Source organism: Balaenoptera musculus, chromosome 19 (assembly GCF_009873245.2).
Source record: "Balaenoptera musculus isolate JJ_BM4_2016_0621 chromosome 19, mBalMus1.pri.v3, whole genome shotgun sequence".
Classification (NCBI taxonomy): domain Eukaryota; kingdom Metazoa; phylum Chordata; class Mammalia; order Artiodactyla; family Balaenopteridae; genus Balaenoptera; species Balaenoptera musculus.
Window position 1 is genome coordinate 32,596,678 of NC_045803.1, and position 16,123 is coordinate 32,612,800.

A 16,123-nucleotide genomic window follows, 5' to 3' on the forward strand; every position below is an offset into this window, starting at 1 on the left:
CACGTCTGAAGCCTGTGCTCTGCAACAAGAGAGGCCATGATAGTGAGAGGCCCGCGCACCGCAATGAAGAGTGGCCCCCGCTTGCCAAAACTAGAGAAAGCCCTCGCACAGAAACGAAGACCCAACACAGCCATAAATAAATAAATAAATAAATAAATTTAAGAATGTTACAAGAGAGAAGGAAGGACACTACATAATGATCAAGGGATCAATCCAAGAAGAAGGTATAACAATTATAAATCTATATACACCCAACATAGGAACACCTCAATATATAAGGCAACTGCTAACAGCTGCAAAAGAGGAAATCAACAGTAACACAATAATAGTGGGGGACTTTAACACCTCACTTACACCAATGGACAGATCAACCAAAATGAAAATAAATAAGGAAACAGAAGCTTTAAATGACACAGTACGCCAGATGGGTTTAACTGATATTTATAGGACATTCCATCCAAAAACAGCAGATTACACTTTCTTCTCAAGTGCTCACAGAACATTCTCCAGGATAGATCACATCTTGGGTCACAAATCAAGCCTCAGTAAATTTAAGAAAATTGAAATCATATCAACCATCTTTTCTGACCACAATGCTATGAGATTAGAAATCAATTACAGGGAAAAAACCGTAAAAAACACAAACACATGGAGGCTGAACAATACGTTACTAAATAACCAAGAGATCACTAAAGAAATCAAAGAGGAAATCAAAAAATACCTAGAGACAAATGACAATGAAAACACGATGATCCAAAACCTATGGGATGCAGCAAAAGCAGTTCTAAGAGGGAAGTTTATAGCTATACAAGCCTACCTCAAGAAACAAGAAAAATTTCAAGTAAACAATCTAACCTTACACCTAAAGGAACTAGAGAAAGAAGAACAAACAAAACCCAAAGTTAGCAAAAGAAAAGAAATCATAATCAGAGCAGAAATAAATGAAACAGAAACAAAGAAAACAGCAGCAGAGATCAACAGAACTGGGAAGCAACCGCATACATAGCACAGGGAGATCAGCTCTGTGCTTTGTGACCACCTAGAGGTGTGGGGTGGGGAGGGCAGGAGGGAGGGAGATGCAAGAGGGAAGAGATATGGGAACATATGTATATGTAAAACTGATTCACTTTGTTATAAAGCAGAAACTAACACACCATTATAAAGCAATTATACTCCAATAAAGATGTTAAAAAAAAGAAAAAGATCAATAGAACTAAAAGCTGGTTCTTTGAGAAGATAAACAAAATTGATAAACCATTAGCCAGACTCATCAAGAAAAAGAGGGACAGGACTCAAATCAATAAAATTAGAAATGAAACAGGAGAAGTTACAACAGACACCGCAGAAATACAAAGCATCCTAAGAGACTACTACAAGCAACTCTATGCCAATGAAATGGACAACCTGGAAGAAATGGACAAATTCTTAGAAAGGTATAACCTTCCAAGACTGAACCAGGAAGAAATAGAAAATATGAACAGACCAATCACAAGTCATGAAATTGAAACTGTGATTTAAAATCTTCCAACAAACAAAAGTCCAGGACCAGATGGCTTCACAGGTGAATTCTATCAAACATTTAGAGAAGAGCTAACACCCATCCTTCTCAAACTCTCCCAAAAAACTGCAGAGGAAGGAACACTCCCAAACTCATTCTATGAGGCCACCATCACCCTGATACCAAAACCAGACAAAGGTACTACAAAAAAAGAAAATTACAGACCAATATCACTCATGAATATAGATGCAAAAATCCTCAACAAAATACTAGCAAACAGAATCCAACAACACATTAAAAGGATCATACACCATGATGAAGTAGGATTTATCCCAGGGATGCAAAGATTCTTCAATATACGCATATCAATCAATGTGATACACCATATTAACAAATTGAAGAATAAAAACCATATGATCATCTCAACAGATGCAGAAAAAGCTTCTGACAAAATTCAACACCCATTTATGATAAAAACTCTCCAGAAAGTGGGCATAGAGGGAACCTACCTCAACATAATAAAGGTCATATACGACAAACCCACAGCAAACATCATTCTCAATGGTGAAAAACTGAAAGCATTTCCTCTAAGATCAGGAACAAGACAAGGATGTCCACTCTCACCACTATTATTCAACATAGTTTTGGAAGTTCTAGCCACGGCAATCAGAGAAGAAAAAGAAATAAAAGGAATACAAATTGGAAAAGAAGATGTAAAACTGTCACTGTTTGCAGATGACATGATACTATACATAGAGAATCCTAAAGATGCCACCAGAAAACTACTAGAGCTAATCAATGAATTTGGTAACGTTGCAGGATACAAAATTAATGCACAGAAATCTCTTGCATTCCTATACACTAATGATGAAAAATCTGAAAGAGAAATTAAGGAAACACTCCCATTTACCATTGCAACAAAAGGAATAAAATACCTAGGAATAAACCTACCTAGGGAGACAAAAGACCTGTATGCAGAAAACTATAAGACACTGATGAAAGAAATTAAAGATGATACCAACAGATGGCAAGATATACCATGTTCTGGGATTGGAAGAATCAATATTGTGAAAATGACTATATTACCCAAAGCAACCTACAGATTCAATGCAATCCCTATCAAATTGCCAATGGCATTTTTTACACTAGAACAAAAAATCTTAAAATTTGTATGGAGACACAAAAGACCGTGACTAGCCAAAGCAGTCTTGAGGGAAAAAAACGGAGCTGGAGGAATCAGACTCCCTGACTTCAGACTATACTACAAAGCTACAGTAATCAAGACAATATGGTACTGGCACAAAAACAGAAACAGATCAATGGAACAAGATAGAAAGCCCAAAGGTAAACCCACGCACCTATGGTCAACTAATCTATGACAAAGGAGGCAAGGATATACAATGGAGAAAAGACAGTCTCTTCAATAAGTGGTGCTGGGAAAACTGGACAGCTACATGTAAAAGAATGAAATTAGAACACTCCTTAACTCCATACACAAAAATAAACTCAAAATGGATTAGAGACCTAAATGTAAGACCGGACACTATAATACTCTTAGAGGAAAACATAGGAAGAACACTCTTTGACATAAATCACAGCAAGATCTTTTTTGATCCACCTCCTAGAGTAATGGAAATAAAAACAAAAATAAACAAATGGGACCTAATGAAACTTCAAAGCTTTTGCACAGCAAAGGAAACCATAAACAAGATGAAAAGGCAACCCTCAGAATGGGAGAAAATATTTGCAAATGAATCAACAAAGGATTAATCTCCAAAATATATAAACAGCTCATTCAGCTCAATATTAGAGAAACAAACAACCCAATCCAAAAATGGGCAGAAGACCTAAATAGACATTTCTCCAAAGAAGACATACAGATGGCCAAGAAGCACATGAAAAGCTGCTCAACATCACTAATTATTAGAGAAATGCAAATCAAAACTACAATGAGGTATCACCTCACACCAGTTAGAATGGGCATCATCAGAAAATCTACAAACAACAAATGCTGGAGAGTGTGTGGAGAAAAGGGAACCCTCTTGCACTGCTGGTGGGAACGTAAGCTGATACAGCCACTATGGAGAACAGTATGGAGGTTCCTTAAAAAACTAAAAATAGAATTACCATATGATCCAGCAATCCCACTACTGGGCATATACCCAGAGAAAACCATAATTCAAAAAGACACATGCACCCCAGTGTTCATTGCAGCACTATTTACAATAGCCAGGTCATGGAAGCAACCTACATGCCCATCGACAGACGAATGGATAAAGAAGATGTGGCACATATATACAATGGAATATTACTCAGCCATAAAAAGGAATGAAATTGAGTCATTTGTTGAGACGTGGATGGATCTAGAGACTGTCATACAGAGTGAAGTAAGTCAGAAAGAGAAAAACAAATATCGTATATTAACGCATGTATGTGGAACCTAGAAAAATGGTACAGGTGACCGGTTTGCAGAACAGAAGTTGAGACACAGATGTAGAGAACAAACGTACGGGCACCAAGGGGGGAAAGCCGCAGGGGGTGGGAATGGTCATGTGATGAACTGGGCGAATGTGATTGACATGTATACACTGATGTGTATAAAACTGATGACTAACTAGAACCTGCTGTATAAAAAAAATAAAATAAAATTTAAAAATAAAAAAAAAAAAAAACGACACAGAGTGGCAGATTGGATAAAAAAACTAGAGCCTACAATATGCTGCTTACAAGGGACACACTTTAGGGCAAAGGACACACATAGATTAAAAATAAGGGCATGGAAAAAGATCTTTCGTGCAAACAGAAATGACAAGAAAGCGAGGGTCACAATACTCATATCAGACAAAATAGACTTTAAAACAAAGATAACGAAGGACACTATATAATGATAAAAGGATCGATATAAGGAGAGGATATTATACTTGTCAACATATATGCACCCAACATAGGAGCACCAAAATATATAAAACATATACTAACAGACATAAAGGGAGAAACTGACAGGAATACAATAATAGTAGGAGACTTTAACACCCCACTTGTATCAATGGACAGATCTTCGAGACAAAAAATCAATAAAACAACAGAGATCCTAAATGACAGAATAGAACAGTTAGACTTAATTGATATATTCAGGACGTTACATCCAAAAAAAGCAGAATACACATTCCTTTCAAGTGCACATGGAACATTCTCTAGGATTGACTTGGGCACAAAACAAGCCTAAACAAATTTAAGAGTATAAAAATTATTTCAAGCATCTTTTCTGACCACAATAGCATGAAACCAAAAATCAACCACTGAAAAAGAAACAAAACAAAACAAAAAAACAATTACATGGAGACTAAACATGCTACTAAAAAACCAATGGATCAACAATGAAACCAAAGAAGAAATTTAACAATACCTTGAGACAAATGACAATGAAAACACAACCATACAAAATCCATGGGATGCAGCAAAAGCAGTTCTCAGAAGGAAGTTCATAGCAATATAGGGGCCTTCTTTAAGAAACAAGAAAAATCTCAAATAAACACCATAACCCACCACCAAAAAGAATTAGAAAAAAAAGAACAAACAAAACCTAAAGTCAGCAGAAGGAAGGAGATAAGAAAGATGAGAGAGTAAATAAATAAAACAGAAATTTAAAAAACAATAGAAAAAATCTATAAAACCAAGAGCTGGTTCTTTGAACGGTTAACAAAATTGACAAACCTCTGGTTGGGCTCGACAAGAAGAAAAGAGAGAAGACCCAAATAAACAAAATAAGAAATGAAAGCGGAAAAATCACAACAGATATCACAGAAGTGCAACAAACCATAAGAGAATACTGTGAACAATTATATGCCAACAAATTTGACAACCTTGAAGAAATGTACAACTTTCCTACAAACATACAGGCCACCAAAACTGAATCAAGAAGAAATAGATAACTTGAGCAGACCGGTCACTAGAAATGAAATAGAATCTGTAATAAAAAAAAAACTCCCTACAAACAAAAGTCCAGGACCAAATGGCTTCACTAGGGAATTCTACCAAACATACAAAGAAGAACTTATAGCGATCCTTCTCAAACTCTTCCAAAAAACTGAAGAGGAGGGTACACTCCCAATGGGTTGACATTCTATGAAGCCACCGTCACCGATACCAAAACCAGACAAAGACACTACAAAAAAAGAAAATTACAGGCGAATATCTGTGATGAATATAGATGCAAAAATTCTCAACAAAATATTAGCAAACCAAATCCAAAACTACATAAAAAAGGTCATACACCACGACCAAGTTGGATTCATCCCAGGGTCACAAGGATGGTTCAACATACTCAAATCAGTATGTGGGACTTCCCTAGTGGTGCAGTGGTTGAGAATCCGCCTGCCAATGCAGGGGACACAGGTTCGAGCCCTGGCCTGGGAAGATCCCACATGCCTCAGAGCAACTAAACCCACGCGCCACAACTGAGCCTGTGCGCCACAACAACTGAAGCCCGCGTGCCTAGAGCCAATGACGTTAGGACACACCCTCACACCATACACAAAAATAAACTCAAAATGGCTTAAAGAATTAAACATAAGAGAAGACACCATAAAGCTCTTAGAAGAAAACACAAGCAAAACACTCTCTGACATAAACCGTACCAATGTTTTCTTAGGTCAGTCTCCCAAGGCAATAGAAATAAAAGCAAAACTTAAAAAATGGGACCTAATCAAACTTACAAGCTTTTGCACAGCAAAGGAAACCATAAATAAAACAAAAAGACAACCTATGGACTGGGAGAAAATATTTGCAAATGATGTGACGGACAAGGGCCTAATTACAAAATATACAAACAGCTCATACAACCAAACAACAAAAAAACAAACAACCCAATCCAAAAACGGGCAGAAGACCTAAACAGACATTTCTCCAAAGAAGGCATACAGACATGAAAAGATACTCAACAGCACTAATTATTAGAGAAATACAAATCAAACCTACAATGAGGTACCACCTCACACTGGTCAGAGTAGCCATCATTAAAAAGTCTACAAATAACAAATGCTGGAGAGGGTGTGGAGAAGAGGGAACCTTCCTACACCGTTGGTGGGAATGTAAATTGGTGCAGCCACTATGGAAAACAGCATGGTGGTTCCTCAAAAAAAACTAAAAATTGAGTTGCCAGGCTTCCCTGGTGGTGCAGTGGTTGAGAGTCTGCCTGCCAATGCAGGGGACACGGGTTCGAGCCCTGGTCTGGGAAGATCCCACATGCCGCGGAGCGACTTGGCTGGTGAGCCACAATTGCTGAGCCTGCGCGTCTGGAGCCTGTGCTCCGCAACAAGAGAGGTCGCGATAGTGAGAGGCCTGCACGCCGCGATGAAGAGTGGCCCCTACGTGCCGCAACTGGAGAAGGCCCTCACACAGAAACGAAGACCCAACACAGCCATAAATAAATAAATAAATAAATAAAATTTTAAAATAAATAAAGCAAATAATTAAAAAAAAAAAAATTTGAGTTGCCATATTATCCAGCAATCCCACTCCTGGGCATATACCCAGACAAAACTCTAATTCAAAAAGACACATGCACCTCTATATTCATAGCAGCACTATTTACAATAGCCAAGACATGGAAACAACCTAAATGTCCATCGATAGAGGAATGGATAAAGATGTAGTGTGTGTGTGTCTGTGTGTGTGTGTGTGTGTGTGTGTACACACACACGCAATGGAATATTACTCGGCCATAAAAGAAGAATGAAATAAAGCCATTTGCAGCAACATGGGTGAACCTAGAGATTATCATACTAAGTGAAGTAAGTCAGAAAGAGAAAGACAAATACCATCTGATATTACTATATGTGGAATCTAAGACATTGCACACATCAGCATAACTATGAAACAAAAACAGACTCACAGATATAGAGAACAGATTTGTGGTTGCCAAGGGTAAGGCAGGAAGGGGGAGGGAAGGATTGGGAGTTTGGGATTAGCAGAGGCAAACTATTATATATAGCATGGATAAACAACAAGGTCCTATTATATAGTACAGGGAACTATATTCAATATCCTATGACCAACCACAATGGAAAAGAATATGAAAAATATATATGTATAACTGAGTCATTTTGCTGTACAGAAGAAATTAACACAATATTATAAATCAACTATACTTCAATACAATTTAAAAAAACAATTAAGTGATCACAGTGTTGCATTTGAATCTTAAAAACAAAAATCAACTGTCAAGAAAAAAATGTATGGGAAAACTGAGGAAAATGAATACTAATCTGGTACTTGATCACATTTAGGAATTACTATAATTATTTCAGGTGTGATAATAGTATTGCAATTATGTTAAAAAAACAAAGAATCCTTATTTTTTTTAGGGATACATACAGAAGAATTATAGATGAAATAATTTGATGTCTGAGATTTGTCTCAAAATACTACAGTTGGGAGATTTAAATGAAATAGGATTGGATGGGGAATTCCCTGGCGGTCCAGTGGTTAGGACTCAGCACTTTCACTGCCGTGGCCTGGGTTCAATCCCTGGTCGGGGAACTAACATCCCACAAGCCGTGCAGTGCAACCAAAAAAAAATAATAATAATAAATAATAAATAAAACTTTCTTTAAAAAAACAAGAAGATTGGACATGTGTTAAAAATTGTTGGGACTCCCCTGGTGGCGCAGTGGTTAAGAATCCACCTGCCGATGCAGGGGACACGGATTCGAGCCCTGGTTCGGGAAGATCTCACATGCCACGGAGCAACTAAGCCCGTGAACCACAACTACTGAGCCCGCGTGCCACAGTTACTGAAGCCTGTGTGCCTAGAGCCCATGCTCCACAGCAAGAGAAGCCACTGCAATGAGAAGCCCGCACACTGCAACGAAGAGTAGCCCCTGCTCGCTGCAACTAGAGAAAGCCCATGCGTAGCAACGAAGACGCAATGCAGCCAAAAATAAATTAATTAATTAATTTTAAAAAAACTGTTGAAGGTACGTGACGGGTTTCATTATACTATCATCTCAATATTTGAATGTTTTAAGTTATCTACAGTAAAACACTTTAAAAAAAAAGAGAATATTTGTAATTGCTTATACATACATAGAATAGCTCTGGATATATACATATATACATTAAAAATATACAATACTATTTCCCACTGGGAAGGAGAATTGGATGGAAGAGGACATACAGGTAGAAGGGAGGCTCTTCGCTTAGTATCTTTTTCAAAAGTAAATTCTAGAGTAAAAAGATATCAGCAACAGCTCACCATTACTGGAGTTCAGTGGATATACTTTTTAAAATAATCATTATTTTTTTGAAAGAAAAAAATATATTTTAAAATATCCTTTTTTGTGTGTGTGACAGAGAAATAAATGTAAGCCCTGTTTTATCGATGACCCTTTGAGTTCAGCTCAGAGTCTCAATTCCACAGGGAGTCAGGAGTAGAAGAACTGAAAACATTCTTGAATTTCTTAGCCTTGATTCAGTCCTGAGTAACACTCACTTTCACTTATAACTTCGTGCCACTTAACACAGTAGCAGATTTGATCACATAAAAGGAACCACCAAAGAAAGTGTACTCCTGGAAACTGTATTTTGTAGCCTCTCGGTTCAGTCCAATCCAACCAACAGCAGAAGCCAGGCATGCTAGCTCTCACTGGTAGCCAGCCAGGTGAAATGAAGAAACTTGACATTTAAGGGAGACAGAGAAAAACTCTTTGTGAGTAGAGGTGATATGACCAGGGCTTTGGCTTTGTAAGCGCTCATGGGAGAACACAATTGTCATTTATCAGTTCCACTGGTTTCTAACATATTACTTTGCAGGGCAGCTGACATATTGCTAGGTTTAAATCCTGCATGGTCTAAAAATGGTTTGGTAAGTTAAGTTTAGGTAGGTTTGCTTAGAGATGCACGCATTCCTCCGCAGATACAATTCATTCCAGCCTTTTACCATGGTTCACGTATATGATGAGTCAAGAACGAAATGAAAGCTGCCACCCACCTTGATTCTTATCATCTGGGTCAGGGTCCGATTTCAGTCTTTTCAAACTGTTGCCACTCTCTGAGCTGTAACAAAAAAATATGGTGATTCGAGCTAGGTCCAATCTTGGGGATCAAACTTTGGGAATCAGGAGCTCCAATAACTATTTATATGGGTCTTAGGCAGCCTCAAGGAGCTGAGATGATCTGAAATGAAAAGTCTCCATTTCAGGTTCTTAATCTCCTTCCAGTTATATTATTGTTATAAAGATAATTTAAACCTCTGACCAATTCAAGGGGTGAAGCATTACATCTTCAAGCATCACCAAAACATCAGATTCTTTGTTGTCATCATTCATCTTGGTTAGAACCACAGATGGATTAAGAATATCTGGACATGTTTATATATGACAAAAATTCAGTTAAGTTATTAAAGATTGAAAGAAATATCTTTACTGACATGCTAGAGATTCTGAAAGTCACCCAAAAGACCTTCACTAAAAGAATATCTAGAGAATGTACTTCTCTCGCCATGCAGCTAGAAGGCACAATGCTCTCCAGCTCCACTGTTACCACTAATATTAAGTAATGTCTGTAAATTCTTACCTAATAAAAAATTTAGGTCAAAAAAAGAATGCACTCCAAAGAGGAAGGAAATGGTCCCAGGAGGAAGGCGTTAATCCCAGAAGGAAGGGATGGTGAACAAAGAAACTTGTAAATACAAATCTAAACAAACAGTCTATATAAAAAAACAGCATCTAATTTGTGGTGTTAAACATGACCACACTAAAGTCCTGGACAGCATGTAAGGAAGGAAGAAGGTGACTGTAGCTAAAAGTTCTAAGGTCCATGGATAATTTTGCAGGGAAGTAAGATAGCTATTTACTTTAGGTTTTACTAAGTATTCTTGATAAATTGCAAGGTAAGCCACCAAATGAATAGAAATAGAATACAAAAATCCAAAGAAGTAGAAAGAAAAGAAAATGAATAAAAGATTTTAAAATTGTAATCAATTTTTATAAAAAGAATACATGGAAAAAAATTTTTTAAGTAAAAAAACAAATAACATTAAGATAGTAGAAGCTGGGGAGTTCCCTGGTGACCTAATGGTTAGGATTCTAGGCTTTCACAGCCACGGCCCAGGTTCAATCCTTGGTTGGGGAACTGAGATCCTGCAAGCCACGTAGCATGGCCAAAAAATTAATTTTTAAAAATAGATAGTAGAATTGTATAAAAAATCCTAATAAGCCCAAGCCTACCTATAAAGAGAGTTTAACAGACTAAATTTTAAATCAGCTATTTATGAGACACACCTAAAAATTTAGAAGCAAAACAAACAACTTAAGACCCAGAAAGACTGAAAGTAAAGGAATGGAAAAAGAGTTACCATGGCAAATACTAATCCAAAGAACACTGGGGTACCTATATTAATATTAAGGGAATAGACTTTAAGACCAAAAGTATTATAAGGGATAAAGGAGGTTAGTTTACAATGAAACAAAGTTTAATTCACTATGAAGAAATAACAATCCTGAACATCTATGCTTCTAAAAGAGCTTAAAAATATACTATGTTCAAAAGACTGAAGAAAAATCAAGAAATCATTACTACAGTGGGAGATTTCAAAAACTCCCCTCAAGTAGATAGAACAAGCAGACAAATATGTAAAGAAACAGATGATCTGAACAATACAATCAATAAGTTTGTTTTGTTGTACCTACATAGAACCCAGAACAAACAATTACAAAACACAGATTCTCCTCAACTTGGAACATTCACAAAAATTAATCTCAGGAATAGGTCACAAAGCTAGTCTAAAGCAATTTCAAGAGAATCAGCACATATAAACCATAATGCAATTAAGGTAGAAATTGGTAACAAAAGATAAAGATTATATTTCATACACTCTAAGACACCACTGATTATAAGGTATTAAAATGTAAGGGAGAAACAGGTTCATCTTAGAACCAGTGAAATATGGTTAAGTTACCTCAATATGTTTGGAAATTTAAAAAAGTTTCTAATTCATGAGTCAACAAAGAAATCAAAATGGATATCTAAAAGTACTTAGTTGGAAATACCAAATTGTATACAATGAAAGCTGAGGAAAAATTATAGCTTTAGATGCTTATAACTGGAAAGAGCTGAAAATTAATTAGCTTGGTATCTGACAGTTGTTTATAACAGAAATAATAAAAGTATAAGTTTGAAGAAAGTAAAGAATATTCCAAAGAAAGAAGGTAGAAGATATTAAAGAGCAAAAATTAATGAAATAGAAAAAATAAGAAGTAAACCCAAAAGATCTTTGAAAAGACTAATAAGACTGAGACTACCCTCTCATGAAAATAGTGAAAATAAGAATAAAAGTATAATTCATCAATATTTGGGATGAAAAAAGGACAATTACAGACAGAACAGCAATCACAAAAATAAGGAATACTGACAATTTAGCTAACACACTTGAAAAAAGACAAAATGAGCAAATTCCCAGAAAATATAACTAAATAAAGCTGACTCAAAAAGACATGGAAAAGCGTAGATAGTCCTATAATCACAAGTTAAAAGAACAGGGACCAAAGTGATTTTATAGAGTTCTACCAAACTGCCACAAATGAACACTACTATCTTATACAAACTCCTCCAGAAAACAGAAAAAGAAGGAACACTCCCTAAATCATTCTATGAAGCTAGGTTTAATCTACACATCAAAATCAGATAAAGTGGGGGGAAAAAAATACAGGCCAGTCTCCATCATGATTCCAGATGCAACAACCTATACAAAACATTAGCAAACCAAATCCAGCAGAGTTTAAAAAAAAAAAGAAAGAAAAGAAAATACATCACTACAAGTTGGGTTTATCACCAGGAATGCAACATTAGAAAAATCTTTATTTTTTCACTGTAACAAAGAAAAATTTATTTTATCAATTCAAAAGCAGAAAAAAATTGACAAAATTTAACAACTCATGGCTACCAAAAAACCTCTTATGAAACTAGGAACAGAACTTCCTTAACCTTAAAGGATATCTGAAAATACAAAAACAATAAATGTTATTCTTAGTGGTGAAAAAGTTAAACATTCTATTTAAAATTAGAAATAAAACAAGGATGTGCACAGTAATTGTTTCTTTCTAACATTTTACTGGTGGTCCCAGCCAGCACAACAAGATAAGAAAAAGGAACTAAAAGGTATTAAGGAAGAGAATAAAACTGTCATTATTCACAAATGGTGACTCTCTACATAGAAATTTCAAAGAATCCACTGATAAATTATTAACGTTAACAAGAGTTATTATTAAAGTTTATAAGAATTGCGTGGCTGGATGTAAATATCCCAAAATCAATCGCACTTTTATACACCAGCAACCAAAAAAATATAAAATACCTAGGAATAAGTCTAACAAAAGACATGTACAATTTTTTGGGGGGAAAAAAACAGCAAAACTCTATGACTTTATTGGATGACTTTAATTAAAGGAAACAAATAAATGTAGATATATGCCATGGACAGAGAAAGACTCAAATCCATGAAGATCTGTTCTCTCCATAAATTTATCAAGCAATTTAATAACATTCCAATAAAAATCCCAATAGGGATTGTTAAAGAATTTAAACTAAATTTAAAATTTATATGGAAGAATGAAGTGGCCAAGAATAGACAAGACATCCCTGAGAAGAATGTAAGGGGACTTGCTCTACCAGATATCAAGATCTGTACAGAGCTACAGTAATTACACAGAGTGATACTGGTCCAACAGATCCTAGGAACAGAAAAAAGAATCCACAGACAAACCCATATAGGTATGGAAACTTGTTATAAGACAGAGGTGACACTGAAGATCACTGAGGAAAGGCAGAAGTATTTAGTAAATTGCTAGAAAATTGGCTTTTCATTTGAAGACAAAATTGCAATGTGATCCCTACCTCATACCCTTCACAAAAATCAATTCCAGATAGATTAAAGACTAACATGTGAAAGACAAAAATTCTAAGACTTTTACAAGAAAAACTATATTACAACCTCAGGGTAGAAAGAATTTCTTGAACAAAATATAAAAGGCTCTAACCATAAAAAGAAAATATTGATGGATTTGACCACCTTAAAATGGACCACCTTCAAAAGGTACAAACTTCCAGTTATAAAATAAATGAGTAGTGAGGATGTAATGTACATCATGGTGACTATAGTTAATGATATTGTACTGTATATTTGAAAGCTGCTAAGAGAACAGATCTTAGAAGTTCTCATCACAAGAAAAAAAATGTGTAACTATGTGTGGTGATGGATGTCAACTAGACTTACTATGGGGATCATTTCACTATATATATATATATGTATATATCTCATATTATTATCAAATCATTATGTTGTACACTTGAAATTAATGTGTTATATGTCAATTACATCTCAATTTTTAAAAACGGACCACCTTAAAATTAAACATATTTGACCACTTTAAAGTAAAAAGATAAGCTATAAACTGGAGAAAAAAAATATCAGGACTATGTTTAAAAACAAAAAAAAACTATGAATCAATAAGAAGAATACAAATAACCCAGTAGAAAAATGGCAATATAACTGAACAGACCTTCCACACAACAGGACACATGAATGGCAAATCAACATATGATATGTCAACTACATTTGTTAACAGGGGAATGCAAATTAAGACCATAAGGAGATACTATTTTATAAATCACTTTATTGCTGTATTTGTGCTGTCCAGGAGGGCAGCAACAAGCCACGTGTAGCTATTTAACACTTAAAATGTGACTAGTGTGGCTAGGGAACTGGATTTTAAATTTCATTTAGTTTTCATTCATTTAGATAGCCACAGGTGCCCAGGGACTAACATATTGCACACACAGCTCTAGAGAAACAGATGTACATATGTAACAAAGCATGTCCTTGACCTGTCAGCACCATCTGTCATAATTCAAACATTCATTCACCGGAGAATGAACAAATTTCAGTATCTCGAATAATGCACTATTATACAGCAGTGAAAGTGAACAAATTATAGCTGTACATACACATACATACACACATACAAAATTGTTTCAATCAGAGAAACAATTTGATTGAAAAACCAAATTCACAGAAGGTGGTGTATATATAATAAAATCATTTTTTATAAAGTTCAAAACAAGCAAGCTATTATATTGTTTATGGGTACCTATATAGGTAGCAAAAAACAAAAACAAAAAAACCCCCAAAACTACTAAGAGTAAAGAAAGGCAAAAGAATGGTAAACTAGATATAGGAAAGTGGCGTGAGGATGGCAAGGCACAGAGACAGAATGGGGAGGAGCACAGAGGCAGACTCATATTGTTGATAATGCTCTAGGTCTTAAGTTGGGTGATGGGTTCAGGGGGGCTTGTTTTATTACTATGCTTCATAACATACACACATCAGGCATCAGACTTTCACCAAGCATCGGAATTATCCATGGAACTTTAAAAATTAGACTTCCAGAGCTCACTCCAAACTTACTGAGCCAGACAGAATTAGTGTGAGGCAATCTACAGTATTAACAAACTCCCAGGTGACTCTAATAAACCCAAGGCTGGGTAGATTAGGAACTCCTGCCCCAGGAGACTAATTTATCACCTTGCTACACAAAACAACAATAAAGGATGATCTAATAAAAGTTGATCTAAGGACTAGGAGAGCTACTTACAACACACATTCTGCTAGAAGCAAGACACTGCTAAGAGGTAACTAACTGACCACCTAGAGAGCCCTTTCTTGGTATAGCCCAGTACAATTGACCCACATCCAAATTCTCAAAGACACTGGGCCAGCAAGAAAGCTTATATGAAAACTTGAAAGGAATAATTCATGGCTGGGTAACTGGCCCTTTTCAGGATACTGATATTCCTCCCCTTGGCTGCTATACCATGACAACATTTTTACATGTAAGCAACGTTCCTAGCAATGTTCCTGGGAACATCAGGAGACAGAAGGTGTGCCAAACCACAAAACTGCAACAACACACTTTCTTCAAAACATGTGGCTGGTCGCCAATATACCACATTGATTTTCCTAATAGTCTGCACTTAAGCTTAACATCCTTTTGCCTGTGGTAGGGTTGGTCAAATTGAAATGACCAGATTTAATCACTTTGGTGCCATTTGAAGACTTGAAAAGAGAGGAGCAAACAAGGCACCGCTGCCACCCCACACCAAACAAGCAGAGCCCCAGCCAGGTGTGTAACCCTGTCACAGCTGCCATGTTCTTATAGATCATAGTGCCCTTGCCTCAGCTCTTCTCCCTTCCTGGGGTGTTCTGCTCTCCCCGTCTGCCTGTCAAAGCCCTAGTCGTCTTACCTAATCAACCTCTTCTTTCTAATGCCTTAACTTCCCCAACATGAGCACATATATCCACCTCCAGGCAGAGTTATTCCTCCTCCCTGATCTCATTACATCCTATATAAATCCTTCCATAGAACTTGCTACCTTGTTTGCCTAGAAACAGATGCTCAAGTATTGAACTCCACCTCTCCTGCTACTTTGTGACCTTGGACAAAGGTTCTCAACCTCTGAGATTCTCAGTCTCTTCATCTGATAATAACAACTTGTACTTCACAGACTTGTTGAGAGGAATAAAAGAAATCATGCATGGAAAGAACTTAACACAATGCCTGACACATGGCA

At 36.2% G+C, this 16,123-nt stretch overlaps 1 protein-coding gene across 5 annotated transcripts in view; it reads right to left on the bottom strand.

Moving 5' to 3' along the window:
- Positions 1-16,123, bottom strand: part of PSME3IP1 (proteasome activator subunit 3 interacting protein 1) — a 44,572-nt gene that overhangs the window by 11,728 nt on the left and 16,721 nt on the right. For all 5 annotated transcript variants that reach the window (XM_036834811.1, XM_036834813.1, XM_036834814.1 and 2 more), the window contains one exon: positions 9,489-9,553. In XM_036834811.1, coding sequence (XP_036690706.1) covers positions 9,489-9,553 — 65 coding nt within the window. The remainder of the gene's footprint in view (positions 1-9,488; positions 9,554-16,123) is intronic.